At 45.5% G+C, this 23,413-nt stretch overlaps 1 protein-coding gene across 1 annotated transcript in view; it reads right to left on the bottom strand.

Annotated features, from left to right (window-relative positions):
* Positions 1–831: 831 nt before the first annotated feature.
* Positions 832–23,413, bottom strand: part of LOC132381590 (zinc finger protein 585A-like) — an 83,101-nt gene continuing 60,519 nt past the window's right edge. Inside the window, exons 6-7 of the mRNA XM_059951083.1 lie at positions 20,818–21,622; positions 832–3,044 (exon numbers count right to left, since the gene is read on the bottom strand). Coding sequence (XP_059807066.1) covers positions 1,837–3,044; positions 20,818–21,622 — 2,013 coding nt within the window. The 3' untranslated portion in view covers positions 832–1,836. The remainder of the gene's footprint in view (positions 3,045–20,817; positions 21,623–23,413) is intronic.

The raw sequence follows: 23,413 nt of genomic DNA, 5'->3' as shown, positions 1-23,413 counted from the left end.
CCATTCAATGTCACACCTCATTGAATATACCAAGTGTTACCTAATACCGATGAGTGAATCTGCTAAAGGAAAAAGAGCATTCTTATGTCCTCAGAGTTTTTCCCAGTTTGAAAGGAGGCCCCAGGGCATATCAGGAGCACTGGCTAGCTTCCAACGTGTCATGGAGCAGACTGCTGGAGACATGAACCTGCTTGAAGTAGTTGAGTAATTGAATGATCTCACAGAGTTTGAATCAACACTGGAGCAGCAGGAGACAAGGCTACTGAAGGTGTTAGACTACCCGAAAGCTGAACGTTTAAAACTGTCTCTGGACAAATGTCAGTCTGTAAAACATCAGTCAACTATGTACGACACATAGACTCTCAGAATAGAGGGGCTACAGATCCTTCTAAGATAGAGGCGGTAACCACATGACCAAGAACTGTGAGTGCTCCGCACTCATTCCTTGGATTCCGTGCGTACTACCGGAGATTTGTAAAGAGTGAGTCACCATTTGAATCAACTCTTTGCAAGACTGAAGAGCTGATAATGGACTTTAGAAAGGGTAAGACGAGGGGAAACAAACCAATCCTCATAGAGGGATCAGAAGTGGAGAGAGTGAGCAATTTCAAGTTCCTAGGTATCAATTTCTCTAAGGACCTAACCTGGATGCAACATATGGGTGCAGCTATAATGAAGACAACATAGTGGCTATATTTCAGTAGGAGTTTGAAGATATTTGGTTTGTCAACTAAAACACAAAAACTTCTACGAATGTATCATGGAGAGCATTCTGACTGGCTGCATCACAAAGGACCAGAAAGCATCCACAATTGCAAAAGCTTTGTTGGGAGAAATACTTTATTCATTATGGCCTCCCGAGAAAGATGCACAGTGATCCGGGAAAGAATTTTGTGAGCAGTCTCATTCATGTGTTACTGAGCTTGTTTAGAGTCCAGAACTTCAAGAACAATGCTATATCATCTTCAAGATGATCCTCAGCCTGAGAGATTCAACAGGACATTGTTAGACATGCTCGGAACTCTTGATGCCAAGAATAATAATAATTAGCTTCAGCATATTGGACATTTGGTACACAGTTGTAACTGTACTCAGAATGAAGCCACTGGCTACTTGTCATACCATTTAATGTTCGGACGTGAAGCCAGATCACTCCTGCAGAAACACCACTAGTCTCCAGTAACAAACCCAAAAAGGCCCCCTCAGTCCCATTCTTTCAAATTTCCTTTTGACTTGCCGTGTTCCTCTAGCATTGTGTGAGTATTACTCTGGATTTCCGGCATCAGCACTCTCTTGTGTATTACACAGAAAAGAACAGGAAATAGGGAGGTTAACAACCAAAGCTATTCTTCCTCAGCACAAAGGTTTGAGGGATGAAGAACTTGTCGCACATAACTGCATTGAGCTTGTATTCAGTCTGCAGAAAGTCATATAGGAAATTCAAGGGGAACCTTTTCACCCACAACTGGTGACTATTTGGAACCCATCACCACAGGGAGAATGAGAGGTGAAAAGCAGGGATGGATTTAAAAGGACATTAGTGGAACAGAAACATGGGCGGAGACCAGCTGGACTGTGTTGGCTCCGAATGGTAAACTGGGTGTGTTGTAGATTACCTAAGTACCTGAGACAATGTTTAAAATGGAACTCATTTGTTTGTTACTGATCCAGAATGTTAAACTCAATTCCCATTACATCAACATAGGAAACACTTTATCCCAGTGACTAGGGTGCAGACTTGGTTTGATGAGCAGCAATGATTACAGTCTGACACCAACAGTCACTTTTCAACATGTCTCTGGATTCAGAAACTGTGAGGGTTAAATATCCAGCAGGCTAAACACTTTCCCGAGTGTGAACTCGGTAGTGCGTCACAAGGTGGGCTGACTGAGTGAATCCCTTCCCACATTCAGAGCAGGTGAATGGGCTCTCCCCAGTGTGAATTCGCTGGTGTGTCAGCAGGTTAGATGACCGAGTAAATCCCTTCCCGCATTCAGAGCAAGTGAATGGTCTCTCACCACTGTGAATTCGCTGGTGTGCCAATAAGTTAGATGACCCAGTAAATCCCTTTCCGCATTCGGAGCAGGTGAACGGCCTCTCCCCAGTGTGAATTCGCTGGTGTGTCCGTAAATGAGATTGCAGAGTAAATCCTTTCCCACATTCAGAGCAAATGAATGGTCGCTCCCCAGTATGAATTCGCTGGTGTGCCAATAGGTGAGATGACAGAGTAAATCCCTTTCCACAATCAGAGCAGGTAAATGGCCTCTCCCCAGTGTGAAGTCGCTGGTGCGTCCGTAACTGGGATTGCAGAGTAAATCCTTTCCCACATTCAGAGCAGGTGAATGGTCTCTCCCCAGTATGAATTCGCAGGTGTGCCAGTAGGTGAGATGACAGAGTAAATCCCTTTCCACATTTGGGGCAGGTGAACGGCCTCTCCCCAGTGTGAAGTCGCTGGTGTGTCCGTAAGTGAGATTGCAGAGTAAATCCTTTCCCACATTCAGAGCAAATGAATGGTCTCTCTCCAGTATGAATTCGCTGGTGTGTCAGTAGGTTACATGACTGAGTAAATCCCTTCCCACATTCAGAACAAGTATATGGTCTCTCCCCAGTGTGAACTCGTTGGTGCACCAGTAAATTAGAAGACTCAGTAAATCCCTTCCCACATTCAGGGCAAGTAAATGGCCTCTCCCTGGTGTGAACACGCTGGTGTGAAAGCAGTTTTGATGGGCAAGTAAATCCCTTCCCACATTCAGAGCATGTGAACGGTCTCCCTCCAGTTTGAACTTGCTGTTGTCTCATCATTTGGGATGTATTAATGAATCCCTGTCCACACACTAAACTGTGGAACAATCTATCTCTCTCGTGAACTTGTTTATGTGTCTGCACATAGATTTGGTGAGTCAATCTTCTCCCACAAGGAGCAGGTGAATGGCCTCTCACTGGTGTGGATTTTATTTGGAGATACAGCATGGAACAGGCCTCTTCAGCCCAATGAGCTGCTCCATCTAGCAGTCCACCTGTTAACCCAGTTTTATCCGGGACAACTTACAATGACCAATTAACCTATTATCCAATCAGTCTTTGGACTGTGAGAGGAAACCCATGTGGTCACAGCAAAGACGTATAAACTCCCTACACAGTGTCTGAACTGAAATCCAAACTCAGACACCCCAGTCTGTAATCTTCAGTTTAGATGACAAAATCCTGCAGAACAGGTGAACCACCTCACTATAGTGTGAACTTCCTGACGTATCTTCAGGCTGGATGACTGAGTATATCCCCTCCCAAAGAGCAGATCATTGGCCTCTCCCTAGTGTGACCTGGTTTATCTGCTGTTTGACTGAGTGAGAGAATTCGTTCCCACCCTGACAGAGCAGGTGAATGATATCTCCCCGCTATCAATTGTCTGGCAATTCACCAAGTCCGATGTTAGTCAGAGTGAATCCGTGTCAAATCAATGCAGTTGAAGAACTGATCTCTGGGGAACAAATGCTGGTGTGTTCTCAGCACCCCGGTTCCAGCAAATTACACCAAGTAAAAACAGAATGTTTCCTTTCAGACCCAAAACACAGGTCCAGCGGGGATGAGACACACCTTCATCTCCAAGGATCGACAACTGATCGATCAGCGCTGCAAAGGAAATATCTGGTCACTCCTTTGATAGTCTGAAGACAATTAGATGCTTTATCTCCTGGTGGGTTCACCCAGATTTCACCCCGACACTGAACAGGTGTTTGGATTCTCCTTGCTGTGACTGTTGTGCTGTCTTCTCAAGCATCTCCTCCTCTACAGTCAGAGACTGATTGTTTTCAAGTGCTGGTGAGCTGACAAAGACAGCTGAATTGATGTGTTTTTGTTCACAAGATTCCCATTCAGAAATTCTTTGTTGTTTCAAACCTGCAGGAAGATTTACAAAAGACATCAATGGGTGAAGGAGAGCATTTTAAATTGAATAGCTTTAGTCTCCAACATTATGCTGTTACAATGAGATTCAGATGAAGTTGGAGGAACAACTCCTTATCTTTTACAATTAATTTCATGTTCTTCCGCCTGTATCAGAACCCATTCAGTATGGGTTAGTTAACTTGCTGATGACACAAAGGTTGGAGGTGTTGTGGATAGTATGGAGGGCTGGCAGAGGTTACAACAGGACACTGATAGGATGCAAAACTGGGCTGAGAAGTGGCAGATGGAGCTGAATCCAGAGAAGTGGGAAGTGGTTCATTTTGGGAGGTCAAATATGATGACAGAATATAGCATTAATGGCAAGACTCGTGGCAGTGTGGAGGATCAGAGAGATCTTGGGATCTGAGTCCATATGATACTCAAAGCTGCTACGCAGGTTGACCCTGTGGTTAAGAAGGCATACTTTTTGCACTACTATTTAATTTTCTGTTAAACATTTTAACTGTAATTGGCTATTTTTATGATTATATATTGCACTGTACTTCTGCCGCAAAGACAACACATTTCCCGACACGTGCCGGTGATATTAGACCAGAATCTGAACTGGAAACTCTTGTTCCAGATCCTTGGATTCAGACAGCTGAGGCTCGGCTGTGTCTGGGAGATGAACCGGCTGCCAGTCCCTCAGCCTGCGGACTGAGGGGAAAGCCTTGGCAGCATCAGCCATTGCTGCCTCCGGACGAGACATTTTCACGAACCCCGGACCCGTCACGGGCCCCGCGATACGCATGCGCCGCAAGATGGCGTCGGCAGCACCCATCATCAGTGGAAAATTCCCCGGGGTTCGGGTGTGAAGCGTGGAGCTGAGAGGGGGGGGGGAAGACGCGGGACCATCCCGGGGTCCGCAGTGTGTCCGGCGCCCGGGGTAACTGTCCCTCAGTCCGGCTGCGGACGCCGGGCTGATGAAAACCCGCCGGAACCCCGCTCCTACCTGCTCCCGGTGCCCCAGAGCCGCTTCTCCACTGGGCGCATGCGCGGATTTGGCCGCTTGCTGTGATCTATGCGCATGCGTCCAGGTTGACAGCGGACGGACGGCGATTTCTGAAGCGCTGGGCTTTCTGGGTATGCGCGGTGCCATTTCAAAGTTCAAGGTTCAAAGTGTTTTATTGTCAAAGTAGAGAGATGTCACCATATATAATCCTGAGATTCATTTTCTTGTGGGCATACTCAGCAAATCTATAGCATAGTAACTATGACATGATCACTGAAAGATCAAGCAGCATGGAGAAGACAACAACATATGCAAATGCAAGTATAAATCAATAACAATAAGTAATGAGAACATGAGATAATGAGAATAATAATGAAATTAAACATGAGATAACGGGCTTTAAAGCGCGATCATTGCTTGTGGGACATTCCAATGATTAAGCAAGTGAAGTTGAGTGTAGTTATCCCCTTTTATTAAAAATCCTAATGGTTGTTCAAGAGCCTGTTGGCCTTCACCCTTCCTTGTGCAGCTGGATCCTGGATTTCCTGTCAGATGCCAGCAGGTGATAAGAACGGGCTCCCTCACCTCTGCCCCTCTGACTCTCAACACAGATGCCCCTCAGGGCTGTGTCCTAAGCTCCTTCCAGTACTCTGTATACTCATGACTGCGTCACCATCCACAGCTCCAAGCTGCTAATTAAATTTGCTGATGACACTACATTGATTGGCCTTATCTCAAATAATAATGTGACAGCCTATGGAGAAGAAGTCATCACCCTGACACAGCGGTGTGAAGAAAACAACCTCTCCCTCACTGTCGCAAAAACAAAGGAGCTGGTTGAGGACTACAGGAGGAATGGAGACAGGCTAACACCTACTGACATCAATGGATCTGGGGTTGAGCTTTAAGTTTCTCAACATACACAATTCCGAGGGTTTCACGTGGTCTGTACTTGCTGGCTGTGTGGTGAAAAAACCACAACAGTGCCTCTTTCACCTCAGATGGTTGAAGAAGCTTGGCATGAGCCCCCAAAATCCTTTCTACAGGAACACCGGGCTGCATCATTGCTTGTACTTCCCTCAATTGCAGGACTGTACAAGGAGTGACGTGGATAGCCCTGTGCATCAGTAGATGTGAACTTCCCACTGTTTTCTACCCTGTAAAAGTTTACAATAGACACTAATGCATGGAGGACAGCATTTCAAATGAGGCTCCACACAAGTTAAGGGAACAATTCCTCATCATCGGTCTGGTCATGGTTCAGGAATCTGGACTCTGCATCAAAGCCCTGATGGCCTACCTGTCTGTAACATATCGGTCAATGCTGCCAAGGAGTTGGGTCCTGACTGTACACTGGGTGTGCTGTAGTCTAGCTGAGCACCTGAGACTGTGTTTAAAATAGAACTCATTTAATTACCACAGATCCAGAATATTAAACTCCATTCCCATTACATCAGCATAGGAAACACTTCCCATCCCAGTCACTAGGGTGCGGACTTCATCTGAAGAGAGCAGCTGTAATTACAATCTGACACCAACCGTCATTTTTGAGCTTGTCTCTGGATTCAGAAACTGTGAGGGTCAAATATCCAGCAGGCTGCTTATTTAAATACTTCCCCGAGTGTGAATTTGGTAGTGGGTCACAAGGGTGAGGTGACTGAGTGAATCTCTTCCCACATTCAGAACAGGTGAATGATTTCTCCCCAGTGTGAACTCACTGGTGTCCCATCATGTGGGATGAATTAGTGAATCCCTGTCTACACACAAAACTGTAGAACAGTCTCTCTCCCTCATGAACTCACTGATATGTCTCTCAGTGGGCTGAATGAGTGAATCTTTTCCCACAAGGAGCAGGTGAACGGCCTGACACTAGTGTGGATTTTATTTGATTTTATTTGGAGATACAGCATGGAACAGGCCTCTTCAGCCCAATGAGCTGCTCCATCTAGCAGTCCACCTGTTAACCCGGCTTTATCCGGGACAATTTACAATGACCAATTAACCTCTTTGGACTGTGTCTTTCCACTACGTCTTTGGACTGTGAGTGGAAACTAGAGCACCCGGAGGAAACCCATGTGGTCACAGCAATGATGTACAAACTCCTTCCAGACAGTGTCTGAACTGAAATCCAAACTCCGACACCCCAGTCTGTAATCTTCAGTTTGGATGACTGAATTCTGCAGAACAGGCGAACCGCCTCACTATAGTGTGAACTTGCTGACGTATCTTCAGGCTGGATGACTGAGTATATCCCCTCCCAACAAGCAGATCATTGGCCTCTCCCCAGTGTGACCTCACTGGTTTTTCTGCTGTTTGACTGAGTGAGAGAATTCGTTCCCACCCTGAGAGCAGGTGAATGATATCTCCCTGCTATCAATTGTCTGCCAATTCACCAAGTCCGATGTTAGTCAGAGTGAATCCGTGTCAAATCAATGCAGTTGAAGAACTGATCTCTGGGGAACAAATGCTGGTGTGTTCTCAGCACCCCGGTTCCAGCAAATTACACTGAGTTAAAACAGAATGTTTCCTTTCAGACACAAAACACAGGTCCAGCAGGTTTGAGACACACCTTCATCTCCAAGGATCGACAACTGATCGATCAGTGCTACAAAGGAAATATCTGGTCACTCCTTTGATAGTCTGAAGACAATTAGATGCTTTATCTCCTGGTGGGTTCACCCAGATTTCACCCCAACACTGAACACTTGTTTGGATTCTTCTTGCTGTGAGTGCTGTGCTGTCTTCTCAAACATCTCCTCCTCTACAGTCAGATATTGATTGTTTTCAAGTGCTGGTGAGCTGACAAAGACAGCAGAATTGACGTGTTTTTGTTCACAAGATTGTCACACAGAAATTCTTTGATGTTTCCAACCTGTAAGGAGATTTAATAAGTGAAAGTCAGCATTTTAAATGAAATAGTTTTACTCTCTATGGTGAGCTCTAACATTACACTGTTACAGTGAAGTTGGACCCAAGTTCCAAGAACAAATCCTCATCTTCTGCCAGGCCATGGTTCAGGAACCTGGACTGACAACTAAATTCTCTGTCTTTCCATCTGTACCAGAATGGACATTTCTGCCCGTCATCAATCTGTGTTTGTCTCTCCCGGTCGGTATTATTTCAGGTTCTGGGCACGTCCCACAGAGCTACAAAGAGCACACGGCTGCTCTGGAGACTTTCTAAGTACTCAAACCCCCCTCCCCACCCCCCAGTGTGAGTGCTGCAGGTCACTGGTCACCCCAGATAAAAGTGTCTGATATCAGTCTGTTCCCAGTGAGAATGGGACTAAACGTTCTCGCGGGTAGAAAGATCCAGAACCAGGAGAGGCAGGTGATATTCTGAAGAACCAAAGCTAATGCAAGGATTATTGTTTAATTATAAGGAGCAGTAACTTGGTTTAAGATGGTGCTGGTGAAGAGCGGAGACTGCTTGCTGGTGGCAAATAAAATAACTAAATACTTTATTAATCACACTTCTTCTGCTAAACAATCACTGCAAACGATAGCCTGTGACTTCCCCTGTCGGAGTTGAGCTTTTGAACCGCCTGTGTGACCTGGCTGTTTTTCCACTGGAACTGAAGTCTCGAAGGCGCAGGACAGCTGTGGACCAAATCAAAGCAGTGGAGTCAGGGCTGGAGAGCCGGGAGTGAGGCAATGTTTGGCCATTCCTGGACTGAATTTAGAGGCAAATTGATTTGGCAGAACCAAGTGGAGGCAATGCAGAGTCGTGGCAGTGGGGTCCGAATCTGAGCCTGGTAGTATGGAAAGACCCAACGTTTGACCAATTTAAACACCACGCCAAATTAGAAAAGTTTGGTATGGGCCGAATTGAGCTGGTGGAGTCCTGGCCTGAGAGGAAGGGTCCAGATCTGAGAGCAAGGTCTGGACAATTTAGGTGGCTGGCTAAATTGAAAGGACAGGTTATCGGGGCCAGAGGCAAGGCACAGGCCAGTTCAGATTGCTGCTCCGTGAGGTTTACTTGTTTACGCGCTGAACTTCAACTTGATACTCCGCGAGGTTTTATTCATCTCCGCAACAAACCGTGGCTGTGTCCTGCAACTATCACAATGTGAGCTCACTTTGGTGGACTTAAGTTCTGAAAACTTTGCTTTTATTGTTTGCATGTTTCTTCTTTACTTTCTCTGCACTTTGGGTGTTTGACAGCTTTCTTTTGTTTTAATGGGTTCAATTGTTTTGTAGCTGCCTGTAAAGAGATGAATCTCAAGGTTGTATAAATATACATACGTCGATAATAAATGTAGTTTGATTTTGACTTATTGACACTTTAATGGACTGGAATGGAATGCCACTACCATCTATCAAGCCCCAGTCTCAACTAAGCACGTTATCTACCAAGAAGATGCCCTGGAAGTCCTTCATCTGAGATTCTGGGGCACCATCAAGAAGGCAACTTGTTCAAGCAGCTCTGTTGGAGATCATCAAATATTCCCATTTTAGACTACAACTAACACCTATGGACCAGACAGTTAGTAATATCATTTTAAGGTGATTCAAAATAATCCATCATATCAATGAAACTCAGTTGGACTCTGGTCACTGGTGTGGTTCTCTATAAGAGGATGTCACTCTGGTTTAAAAAGTTTGTTCAATGAAATGTGGCTTTTTGCTACCGATACAAGCTATTCTGCTGGCAAATAAAATGAAAAAGACCAGAGCAAGATTGCTGCACCAGAGGGACATTAAAAAGTGTTGTGTTTTTTGTTTTATATTCCGGACACAGTGACACAGCTCGATGGCTTCACAGTTCACTGCCAAGGTGGGACTGCTGTGTCTTTCAAAGGCAGAGGAGTTGGAGTATGCATTATGATCAACTCTTTGTGGTGTACAATCGTGGTGGTGCTGTCCCAGTCCTGCTCACTGGACCTGGAACATCTGATGATAATCCAGACATCCCACCCTGCAAAAACTCATTTCAGGGAGTAGCACCCCTACCCCCCCCGGAACCCCATATCCCACCGCCCCCCTTGACCCCCAAGGGTGGGTGTAATACTTTGTTTAGTGATATTGTCTAATCTGTAAACCAAGTTGGGTATATGTAGAAAATGTGACATTAGAATATGTATTTATATTATATTATCATGTTGTTTTTATATTCTGTTACAACTTTAAGCAAGTCTACAGGGAGTTTGGCCTCATCACCTAGGACATCAATAGAGTAGCTCCTTAGCAGCTAGCCAGCTAGTTTAAATAATGTTAACTTTGCTAATGAATGACTGACACCTGTTAAACTCACCTCAACAGTCATTTAGCCCACCGTGAGCAAACAGTGCAGCAAGCAACACTGTCATTATTTTTGACCCCTATTGGGCAGGGGTACACTTCAGTGTCATCTGGGATGAAGTACGTTTTATATTTTCTTTTTTTGGAACACTCTGCCATGGCGCTGCAGGACGCTAAACTGAACTGATGGATGATGAAAGAGAGGGAGAGGTCGACTGTAAAGCCCGCCCATAGGGAAAACTGATAGGTCTACTTAGCACAAAGAGAGACCAATCAGGATGCTCCCTCTCGCTCTTCCTCTTCCTCTCCCTCTCAAAAAAGTTGATTTCCAGGATATTGTACATAATTTGTGGGTATCAGTGAGCTGCTATCAATATGCGGGAGACTCCCGGAACTTCCGGGAGAGGTGGAATGTCTGATAATCAGCAGTGTACAGCCTACGTCAGGCCTATATCAAACAAACTGAGTGATGTAATAAACAGGCATGAAACAGTATATCCTGATGCCTTCTCCATCATCTTGGGGGATTTTAACCAGGCTAACTAACGAACTATTCCCAATAAGTTACTTGTAGTACCAGGGGAGCTAACACACTGTTACACCACCATCAAGAGTACTTCCCTTGTCATCCTGCATCCACACTTCGTAAAGTCTGATCACCTGGCTGTACTTCTACTCCCTGTACAGACAGAGACTGAAGACTGCGGCACCAATGGTGAGGACCAAAAACGCATGAACGCGGGAGCACTTATGGGACTGCTCTGAGTCGGTGGACTGTACTTTGTTCATCTTCCAGTCTGAATGAGTATGCCACAGCTGAAACTGACTTCATTGAAACCTCAGTGGATGAGTGTCTTGAAGAACATACTGTACATATTCAAATCAAAAGCCGTGGATAAGACCAGGAGGTTCGTAGTCTACTGACGGGTAGACTTGTGTCATTCAAGTCTGGTGACTCAGGACGATGCAAGGAGCCAGGTATGACTTATGGAGGGCTACTTCAAGAGCAAAGGAACAATTCCAAACGAGGGTGCAGGTGCAATCGGATGCACATCAGCTTTGACAGGGTTTGCAGGCCATTCCTGTGCTTCCGACAAAGCAAAACCCAATATCATGAATGGCAATGATGCCTCACAACCGGATGAGTTCGGCACCTTTTACACTCGCTTTGTAAGGGAGAATAAAACCACAGCGCCCATTTACCCTCTGATCTCTGTCTTGCCAGACTGTCCCTCAAGAGGGGTGAAACTTCACAAGGCCACAGGCCTCAATGGAGGTACCTGGTCGGGTTCTGAAAACCTGTGCCCACCAATCAAAGACATTTTCGATCTTCCATTCCTGTAGTCGGAAGTTCCCACCTGCCTCAAAAGGACAACAACCAAGAAGAGCAGGGTGAGCTGCCTGAATGACTATCATCCGGTAGCACTCACATCTACTGTGACACAGGTTGGTTCTGGCTAAACTTAACTCCTGCCTCAGCCAAGCCCTGGACCCCCTGCAATTCGCCTTTGTCACAATAGGTCTACAGCAGATACAATCTCATTGGCTCCACACGGCCTTGGATCATCTGGACAATAGAAATACCTGTGTCAGTATACTGTTTATTGACTACACAGCCCAGCTTTTAACACAATCATTCCTGCAATTCTGATCAGAAATCTCCAAACCTGGGCCTTTGTTCCCGCCCCTGCAACTGGATCCTCGACTTCCTCTCCAGAAGACCACAATCTGTGCAGATTAGAAATAAAATCTCCACCTCTCTGACAATAAACACTGGCACACCTCAAGGATGTGTGCTTAACCCTCTGCTCTACTCTCTCTACACCTATGACTGCATGGCTAAGCACAGGTCAAGTGCCATCTATAAACTTGCTGACGACACAACTGTTGTTGGCAAAATTTCAGATGGTGATGAGAATGGGTATGGGAGCGAGATATAGTTGATCTTGTTGACTGTTGTCATAGTTACAAACTTGCACTCAACATCAGTAAAAGCAAAGAACTGAATATGGACTTTAGAAAGGGTGGGATGAAGAAACACACACAAGGCCTCATAGAGGGGTCAAACTGAAAGGAGAGAGCAATTTCAAATTCCTGGCTGCCAACAACTCCGAGACCAGAGCAAGGATTAATTGTTTTTAAGCCACTGCTGCATAGCTTTGGCTTTATGCTCGGGGTCATTATCTTGTTGGAAAACACGTTGCAGTTCTCTTGCAGACTGCATCAGGTTTACCTCCAGAATTTCCCTGTATTTTACATAAGAACATAAGAAATAGGAGCAGGAGTGGGCCATCCGGCCCTTTGAGCCTGCCCCGCCATTCAATAAGATCATGGCTGATCTGTCTGTAAACTCAGCTCCATCTACCTGCCTTTTCCCTGTAACCCTTAACTCCCCTACTATGTAAAAACCTATTGAAATGTACCTTAAACATATTTAGTGAAGAAGCCTCAACTGCTTCCCTGGGCAGAGAATTCCACAGATTCACCACTCTCTGGGAAAAACAGTTTCTCCTCATCTCCATCCTAAATCTTCTCCCCTGAATCTTGAGGCAATGCCCCCTAGTTCTAGACTCACCTACCAATGAAAACAATTTTCCTACTTCTATCTTATCTATCCATTTCAAAATTTTGTATGTTTCTATAAGATCCCCTCTCATTCTTCTGAACTCCAGAGAATATAGTCCCAGGCGACTCAATCTCTCCTCATAGGTTAACCCCTTCATCCCTGGAATCAACCTGGTGAACCTCCTCTGCGCTGCTTCCAAAGCCAGTATATCCTTCCTCAAGTATGGAGACCAGAACTGCACACAGTACTCCAGGTGCGGCCTCACCAGTACCCTGTGTAGTTGCAACATGACCCCCCCCCCCACCCGCTTTTGAATTCAATCCCTCTAGTAATGAAAGCCAACATTCCATTTGCCTTCTTAATGACCTGTTGTACCGGCAAGCCAACTTATTGCGATTCATGCACAAGCACTCCCATATCCCTCTGCACAACAGCTTGCTGCAATCTTTCACCATTTAAATAATAATCTGCTCTCCTATGATTCCTTCCAAAAGTGGATGATCTCACATTTACCAACGTTGTATTCCATCTGCCAGACCTTGGCCCACTCACTTAACTTATCTATATCCCTCTGCAGACTCTCCACATCCTCTGTACAATTTGCTTTTCCACTCAGTTTAATGTCATCAGCAAATTTTGCTACGCTACACTCAGTCCCCTCTTCCAAATCATCAATGTAAATGGTAAACAGCTGTGGGCCCAGCACCGACCCCTGCGGCACCCCACTCACCACAGACTGCCAACAGGAGAAACACCCATTTATACCAACTCTCTGCCTTCTATCGGTTAACCAATCTATTATCCATGCCAATACACTTCCTCCAACTCCATGCATCCGTATCTTATTTATAAGTTTCTTGTGTGGCACCTTATCGAACACATTCTGGAAATCCAAGTATACGACATCCACCTGTCTTCCTCCATCCACTGCACTCATTATGCCCTCAAAGAAATCCAGTAAGTTTGCCAAACAGGACCTGCCCTGTCTGAATTCCTGCTGCATCTGTCTAATGGAACCACTCCTTTCTAAATGTTTCACTATTTCTTCCTTAATGACAGCTTCAAGCATTTTCCTAACTACAGATGTTAAGCTAACTGGCCTATATTCTTTTGCCTACATCCTTTTTCAAAAAGTGGCATGACATTTGCTGTCTTCCAATCTGCCAGGGCCTGCCCAGAGTCTAGAAAGTTTTGATAAATGATTACCAACGTGATTACTATAACCTCCACTAATTCCCTCAGCACCTTGGGATGCATCCCATCAGGACCAGGGGATTTATTTACCTTCAGGCCATCTAGTTTGCTCATCACTATCTCTTTAGTAGCAGTGATTTTATCAAGGTCCTCACTTCCCATTTCGTCCATAACATCATTCTTTGGCAAACTAGATGCGTCTTCCACCGTGAAGACCAACTCCCCCCTCAGTCGTTCTGCTGCTAATAAAAGCTTATTGTTCACCTCCCGTCTCCGAGAGTTATTGATGGTGCACCACTTTTGCTACCTGTTTTTATATTGTGTGCTAAATTACTTTCATACTCTATCTTCCCTTTCCTTATTTCTTGTTTAGTTGTTCTCTGTTGCTTTTTAAAGTTTTCCCAATCCTCCAGTCTCCCATGACTCTTTTTGTGACTTTTTACACGAGCTTTTAATTTGATACTATCTTCTATTTCCTTAGTTATCGAAGGCTGGCTCTCCCCACACGTACTGCCCTTACTTTTGAATATATTTTTGCTGCATTCACTTCACCCTCTACCTTCACAAGCCGTCCAGGGCCTGCTGCAGTGAAGCATCCCCACAGCACGATGCAGTCAACACCACACTTCACAGTAAGATGGCCAAAAAGCTCAATTTTGGTTTCATCAGACCAAACCTTCATAGAACCTTCTACCAGATGACTTCAGAGTCTCCCACATGCCTTCTGGCAAACTCTAGCCAGGATTTCATGAGAGTTTTTTTTCCAACAGTGGCTTTCTCTTTGCCACTCTCCCATAAAGCTGCGACTGGTGAAGCACCCGGGCAACAGTTGTTGTGTGCACAGTCAAGAGACTGAAGCCACTGAGGCTGGTAACTCCTCCTGAGTTGTCATAGGTCTTTTGCTGGCTTCCCTCAATAGTCCCTTTCTTGCACAGTCATTCAGGTTTTGAGGACGGCCTGCTCTAGGCAGATTTTCAGCTGTGCTATATTATTTCCATTTCTTGATGATTGACTTAATTGTACACCAAGGGGTATTCAGTTATTTGGAAATTTTCTTGTATCCATCTCCTGACGTGCTTTTCAATAACCTTTTCGCAGTGCTGCTTGGAGTGTTCTTTTGTCTTCATGGTGTAGTTTTTGCCAGGATACTGACTCACCAGCAGTTGGACCTTCCTGATACAGATATATTTTTACTACAAGCAGTTGAAACACAGTGAATGCTGACAGGTGATCTCCATTTAACTAATTATGTGAATTCTAAAGCCCATTGGCTGCACCAGTGATAATTTGGTGTGTCATATTAAAGGGGGTGAATACTTATGCAATCAATTATTTTGTGTTTTACGTTTGCAAATAATTTAGATCACTTTGTAGAGATCTGTTCTCATTTTGGCACAGAAGTCTTTTTCTATTGATCAGATCTAAAAAAAGCAAAATTTAATCCACTGTGATTCAGTATTGTAAATTGATAAAACATGAAAACTTCCTGGGGAGGTGGGTGGATTATTTTTTATAGACACATATACACACTTAATGTATTTCACTTTTTAAAATTATGCATTGCAATGTACTGTTGCCGCAAAGACAACAAATTTCATGACATATGCTGATGATATTTAAACTGATTCTGATTCTGAACTCGAAACTTTAGTTTTGTTCTGTTCCAATTCCTTGGATTCAGAGAGCTGAGGCTCATCTGTGTCTCCCCTCCCCTCCCATGCTCAGTGACCAGGGTTCGGGCCTGGGTGTGGTGAACAGCCACAATAACAGCAGAATCTGACATCAACAGTCCCTCATGAGCTTAACCACTATGACGATTACACATTTAACATACAGCATATGGGAACATTCTTCCTGACGTGAAGTTTCAGCAGGCGGGATGATTAAATAAATTTCTGTGCTCACTCTGGACATAAGTGCAGCCTCTCCTTAGTGCGAACACTCAAGATGGTTTGAATGAATGAAGGCCTTCCCCACACAGAACAGGTGTACGACCACCAGCCCCCGCCCCCACCTGTAAACTCACTGGTGTTTCAGTAGCTCAGGTGATCGAATGAATCCCCTCCCACACCTGGACCAGTGGAATGGCCTCTCTCCCGTGTGAGCTCTCTGGTGTTTCCATAGCCGCAATGACCTAATCAATCCCCTCCCACACCGAGAGCAATTGAACGGCGGACTGAGGGGGAAGCCTTGGCAGCATCACCCATTGCTGCCTCCATACAGACATTTTCACAAAAAACGGCATCGTTAACATCGTTCATCAGTAGAAATTCCCCGGGGTTTGTGTGTGAATCGAGGGGGAAATAAGCCAGGATCCAGAGGCATGGTGTGTCCATTGCCCAAGGTAATTGTCCCGCAGTCCGGCTGCCCCCGATGCCCCGGAGCCGCTTGTCCACTGGGCGCATGCGCGGTCCTGGCAACTTTGTGTGAACCCCAGCGCATGCGCGTTCTTGGCAACTTTGTGTGAGCCCCAGCGCATGCGCGTTCTTGACAACTTTGTGTGAGCCCCAGCGCATGCGCGTTCTTGGCAACTTTGTGTGAGCCCCAGCGCATGCGCATTTGATTGAAGGTTCACGAATGGTGATATCTGAAGCGCCGACCTTTTTGGGTATGCACGGTGCCGTTTCAAAGTTCGTTCAAAGTATATCTTATTAACAAAGTACATATATTTCACCATATGCAACCCCGAGATTTATTTTCTTTTTGGCATACTCAGTATATCTATAGAATAGTAACTATGACAAGATCATTGAAAGATCAACTGGAGTGCAGAAGACAACAAGCGGTGCAAATGCAAATATAAATAAGTAGCAATAAATAGTGAGAACACGAGATAAAAAGTTGTTTGAAGTGAGATCATTGATCGTGGGAACATTTCAATGATGAAACAATTTGAGTGTAGTTATCCCCTTTGTTCAAGAGCCTAGATAGTTGAAGGGTAGTAACTGTTCTTGGACCTGGTAGTGCGAGTCCTGAAGCTCTTGTCCCTTCTAACTGTTGGCTACAGTGAGAAGAGAGCATGACCTGGGTAGTGGAAATCCCTGATGATGGATGCTGCTTTCCGATGACAGTGTTTCATTTTAAATGTGCTCAATAGTTGGGAGGGTTTTTACCTGTGATGTACTGGGCCAAATCCACTACTTTTTGGAGGATATTCTGTTCAAGGGCATTGGTGTTTCTATACCAGGGTGAGATGCAGCCAGTCAATATACATCTATATACATCGGTAGAAGACTGTCAGTTTTAGATGTCTCGCTGAATTTTCACAAACTCCTAAGGAAGTACAGGACCTCTGAAATAGTAACACCCAGGAATTTAAAGATGCTGACCCTCTGATCCTCCGATGAGCATGGATCTCCTAAAGTCTACCATCAGTTCCTTGGTCTTGTTGACATTGAGTAGGAGATTGTTGTTATGGCACCACTTAGCTGGATTTTCAGTCTCTCTTCTGCATGCTGATTTGTCACCACGTTTGGTTTGGCCCGCAACAGTGGTGCCATCAGCAAAGTTCGATATGGCATTGGAGCTGGGCCTAGTCACACAGACATGAGTGTAAAGCGAGCAGAGCAGGGGGCTAAGCACACAGGCTTGTGGTGCATCTGCACCGATGGAGATCATAGAGGAGATGTCAATCCAAACTGACTGGGGTCTGTAAGCGAGGAAATCCAGTATCCAATTGCACAAGGAGATCTAGAGGCCAAGAGCTTGGTGCTTATTGGTTAGTTTTGATGGTATTGAATGCTGAGCTGTAGTCAACAAAGAACATCCAGATGTATGCACCTTTACTGTCAAGGTGTTCCAGGACTAAGTGAAGAACCAACGAGATGGCATCTGCTGTGGACCTGTTGCTCCGGTAGGCAAACTGGAGCACACCCAAGTCACCTCTCAGGCAGGAGCTGATATTTCATCACCAACTTCTCAAAGTTCTTCGTCACTGTGGCTGTAAGTACAACTGGGCAATAGTCATTGAGACAGGTCTCCATGTTCTTCTTGAGCAACGGGGTAAACAAAACCTGCCTGAAGCAGCTGGGTACCATGTAATGCTGGAAAGAGAGGTTAAAAACCTCAGTGAACACACCAGCCAGTTGATCAGCACAGGCCTCTGGTGTGTGTCCAGGTACCCTGTCCAGTCTGGATGATCTCCATGGATTCACCTTTCTGAAGGCAGCCTGCATGTCAGTTTCAGAAACTGAGATTATGGGATCACTGGGGAATGTGGGAGTTCACAATGGTTTCTCTCTGTTCTAATAGTCAAAGTGAGCATAGAAGGCATTGAGTTCATCTGGAAGTGAAGTGCTGCTGTCTCGTACATCACTTGATTTGACCTCTAAGCTGTCTGCAACCACAGGTTCCCCTCTGCCAGAAGCCTCAAATGCAATTTTTTTTTTAAAACGTGGAGAATGCAGCAGTTACTTTAATGCAGTGAAGTCACGCGGTCAATATACACAATACCAACAGGTGTTCCATGCTTCAGAAGTCAAAGTCCACACAAATGCAGACATAAAACAAAAACCCAAAGGGATTCTGCAGGTGCTGGAAATTCAGAGCAACACACACACCCTGCTGGAGGAACTCAGCAGGTCCGGCAGGATCATTTGAGAAAAATAAACAGCTGATGTTTCAGGCCAACACGCGTCACCGTGCTGCCTTACCTGCTGAGTTTCTCCAGCAATTTGCACTTTTTAAACAACATATTTTCAGTGAATCAGCTTCAAATCATTGCTGATCTGTCATTCAATGCCACCACCCCCCCCAATTCTTTGCGCTTTGCCCCATCACTTTCTGGCACCCCAAAACAATGCCCTGTGCTGCCCCCCCTTGGTTTCTGACCTTTCTCAATCAGGTTGTAGAGGAGAATAGTGGATTTCAACAACCCAGTGTGTGAGACACAGTCCTTTGGAAACACAGAAAATGGCTGTGAACTTTGAAAAGAGCAGTGAAGGTGGAGCTTAACAGCCCATGACATTCTCTTTGACCCCGAACCCCAGGAACGGGGAATCTCTGGGTCAAAACTCCAGTGAGCTCATCCTATTCTCCTTGTAGAAAGTCATGCCAAATGAATGCCTCACCCAGAGTGATGACCATTTGGAACACATCCCAAAGGGGAGCGAGAGCTGGACATCAGGGATGGATTTTAAAAGACTATCGTGGAACAGAAACGGGGCAGGCACCAGCTGGGCTGAGTGGCCTCAGAATTTCACACTGGGTGTGTGGCAGAGACAGCTAAGCACCAGAGACACAGGAGCTGAAACAGAACTGATTTATTTGTCACAGATCTATAATATTAAACACCAGTCTAATTTAACACTAACATCAGCAGAACAAACCCTTCAGTCACTATGACGGTTAAACATTTAACATACAGCATATGGGAACTTCCTTCCTGATGTGAAGTTTCAGCAGGCGGGATGATTAAATAAATCTCTGTGCTCACTCTGGACATGAGTGCAGCCTCTCCTTAGTGTGAACACTCAAGATGATTTGAATGAATGAAGGCCTTCCCCACACAAACAGGTGTACGACCACCCGCCCCCGCCCCCACCTGTAAACTCACTGGTGTTTCAGTAGCTCAGGTGATCGAATGAATCCCCTCCCACACCTGGACCAGTGGAATGGCCTCTCTCCCGTGTGAGCTCTCTGGTGTTTCCATAGCCGCAATGACCTAATCAATCCCCTCCCACACCGAGAGCAATTGAACAGCCTCTTCCCATTGCAAACTCACTGATGTGATTGCAGATGGGATGGCTGAGTGAATCCGTCCCAGAGTCTTTCTGCAGATCGGGAAAATTCCTTCCCAGAAACAGGCCTCTTCCTGGTGTGAACTCACTGATGTGATTGCAGATGGGATGACTGAGTGAACCCTTCCCACAGTCTTTCTGCAGATCGGGAAAATTCCTTCCCAGTGTGAACTCACTGGCGTGATGGCCAAGAGAATCTCTTCCAAACTGAGAGCCCGTGAATGAGATCTGACTGCTATCATCTCTGTGGCTATTTATCAGGTTAGATCAACAATGTCTATTATAGTCTGATCTTGAAGATATGCAGGTGTTCTCAGGACCCTGGGCTGGTTCCAACAGGTTATAAATATATAGATATGAGGATATCATAGAATATGAGGAAATATCTGCTCACTTCAATAACACAGAAATTTACATCACATTACAGGTCTTTCGGCCCACAATGCTGTACCTAGAAATTACCTAGAATTTGTACTCTAGAAATTACCTAGAATTTCCCTACCACGTAGCACTGAAGGTCATTTATAAATTTTACCTTCATATTGGTTAATCCAAATCTCATCGCTACACTGAAAACAGCTCTTGCTGTGACTGGTGTCTGAGGTTCTCAAGAACCTTGGAGATAATATTCATAGATCAATGGTACTGAAGTGCTGGTGAACTGTCACTCACAGCACAACTGATGCATTTGAGATTGGCATTCACAAATCCTTCACCTTTTCTGCCCTGTAAAAATTTACAAAAGACATCGATGTGTGGAGAACAGCATTTCAAATGAGACTCCACACAAGTTAAGGGAACAATTCCTCATCATCTGCCTGGACATGGTTCAGGAATCTGGTCTCTGCATCAAATTCCCCAATGGCCTACCTGCCTGTAACATAATCGGTCAATCCTGCCAAGAAGTTGGGTCCTGACTGTACACTGGGTGGGTTGTAGACTAACTAAGCACCAGAGTGTGTTTAAAATAGAACTTACTTATTTATCACAGATCCAGAATATTAAACTCCAATCCCACTACATCGGCATAAGAAACACTTCCCATCCCGATCACTAGGGTGGAGAATTGGTTTGATGAGAGTAACAATAATTACAGTCTGACACCAACAGTCACTTTTGAACGTGTCTCTGGATTCAGAAGCTGTGAGGGTTAAATATCCAGCAGGCTGCTTACTTAAACACTTTCCCGAGTGTGAACTCGGTAGTGAGTCACAAGGTTGGATGACTGAGTGAATCCCTTCCCACATTCAGAGCAGGTGAATGGTCTCTCCCCAGTGTGAACACGCTGGTGCGTCATCAGCTGAGATGACTGGGAGAATCTCTTCCCACACACAGAACAGATGAACGGTCTTTCCCCAGTGTGAACTCGTTGGTGTGCTTGTAGGTTAGATGAATCAGTAAATCCCTTTCCACATACAGAACAGATAAATGGTCTCTCCCCAGTGTGTACTGACTGGTGTGTCAGAAGGTGAGATGACCGAGTAAATCCCTTCCCACACTCAGAGCAGGTGAACGGTCTCTCCCCAGTGTGAACTCGCTGGTGTGCCAGTAAGTTGGATGACTCAGTGAATCCCTTCCCACATTCAGAGCAGATGAATGGCCTCTCACGAGTGAGAACTGACTGCTGTGTCATGAGCTGAGATGACTGAGAGAATCCCCTCTCCCATACGGAACAGCTGAATGCTCTCTCTCTGGTGTGAACTCGCTGGTGTGCAAGTAATTTAGATGATTGAGTAAATCCCTTTCCACACTGAGAGCAGGTGAACGGTCTCTCCCCAGTGTGGACTCGTTGGTGTGTCCGTAAGTGAGATGACTGAGAGAATCCCTTCCCACATTCAGAGCAGGTGAACGGTCTCTCCCCAGTGTGAACTCGCTGGTGTGCCAGTAAGTGAGATGACCGAGTAAATCCCTTCCCACATTCAGAGCAAATGAACGGCCTCTCCCCAGTCTGAACTCGCTGGTGACTCATCAGCTGATTTGACCAAGAGAATTACTTCCTCCACACGGAAGAGGGGAACGGCCTCTCCCTGGAGTGAATGCGCTGGTGTGCAAATAGTTTAGATGATTGAGTAAATCTGTTCCCACATTCACAGCAGGTGAACGATGGAAAGGATCGACAACTGGTATATTGGTGCTACAAGGGAAATATCTGTTCACTCCTTCGATAACTTGAAGACAATTTACAAGCTTTATCTCCAGGTGGGTCCATCCAGCGAGAGCGCGGAATTGATGTGGTTTTGTTTTCAAAATTCCGGTACAGAAATTCTTTGTTGTTTCTAACCTGCAAGAAAATTTAGTAAAGACATGAATGGGTGAAGGACATCATTTTAAATCAACTACTGTGACTCTGTATGGGGGGGGGGGGGGGGTCTAACGTCACACTGTTACAGCAAGGTTCACTCCAAGCTGAAGGAACAACCCCTGATTGAAATGGGCAGGGCTCAGGAATCTGGATTGACAACTAAATTCTCTGTCTTTCTGCTTGTATCAGAATTTCTGCCGTTATCAATCTGTGATGGCCCAATTCTTTGGATACTGCTGGGGAGATGGGGGAATGACCCCTCGGGGCACAGCAGCAGCCAGGCTAGTGGCTCTGAGGCTCAGCAGGAAAGGATAGGGTCAGGCAGTGTGGTAGCGATAAGGGATGGAATAGTTTGGGAGACAGACAGGAGATTCTGTGGCCGCAAAAGAGACACCAGGATGGTGTGTTGCCTCTCAGGTGCCAGGGTTCAGGATGTATCGATGTAACTACAGGGTATTCTGAATGTGGAGGCTGAACAGCCAGAGGCTGTGGAGTATATTGGCACCAATGACGTAGGCAGAAAGGGGAAGAGGTCCTACGGAGTGAGTAGATAGTTAGGAAAGAGGCTGAAGAGAAGAACCTCCAAGGCAGTAATCTTTGGATTACTACCGATGCCATAGACTCGTGCAGAAAGGAATGGATGAATGAGTGGCTGAGGAGATGGTGTAGGGAACAGGATTTCAAGTTCTTGGATCACAGAAACATAGAAACCTCCAGCACAATACGGGCCCTTCAGCCCAAAAAGCTGTGCCAAACATGTCCTTAGCTTAGAAATTACCTAGGGTTACCTATAGTCCTTTATTTCTCTAAGCTCCACGCACCTATCGAGGAGACTCTTAAAAGACCCTATCATATCCGCCTCCACCACCGTGGCAGCCCATTCCACGCACTCACTGCTCTTTGCATACAAAAAGTTGCCCTGACATCTCCTCTGTTCCTACTTCCAAGCACCTTAAAACTGAGCCCTCTTGTGCTAGCTATTTCAGCCCTGGGAAAAAGCCTCTGACTATCCACATGATCAATGCCTCTCATCATCTTATACACCTCTATCAGGTCACCTCTCATCTTCCATCGCTCCAAGGAGAAAAGGCCGAGTTCACACAACCTATTTTCATAAGGCATGCTCCCCAATCCAGGCAACATCCTTGTAAATCTCCTCTGCACCCTTTCTATAGTCTCCACATCTTTCCTGTAGTGAGGCGACCAGACCTGAGCACAGTACTCCAAGTGGGGTCTGACCAGGGTCCTGTGTAGCTGCAGCATTACCTCTCGGCTCTTAAACTCAATCCCACGATTGATGAAGGCCAATGCATCATACGCCTTCTTAACCACAGAGTCAACCTGCACAGCTGCTTTGAGTGTCCTATGGACTCGGGCCCCAAGATCCCTCTGATCCTCCACACTGCCAAGAGTCTTACCATTAATACTATATTCTGACATCATATTTGACCTACCAAAATGAACCACCTCACACTT

Source organism: Hypanus sabinus, chromosome 26, assembly GCF_030144855.1.
Source record: "Hypanus sabinus isolate sHypSab1 chromosome 26, sHypSab1.hap1, whole genome shotgun sequence".
Lineage (NCBI taxonomy): Eukaryota > Metazoa > Chordata > Chondrichthyes > Myliobatiformes > Dasyatidae > Hypanus > Hypanus sabinus.
The sequence above is the reverse complement of the archived record's forward strand: the minus strand, read 5'-3'. Positions and strand labels throughout refer to the sequence as shown.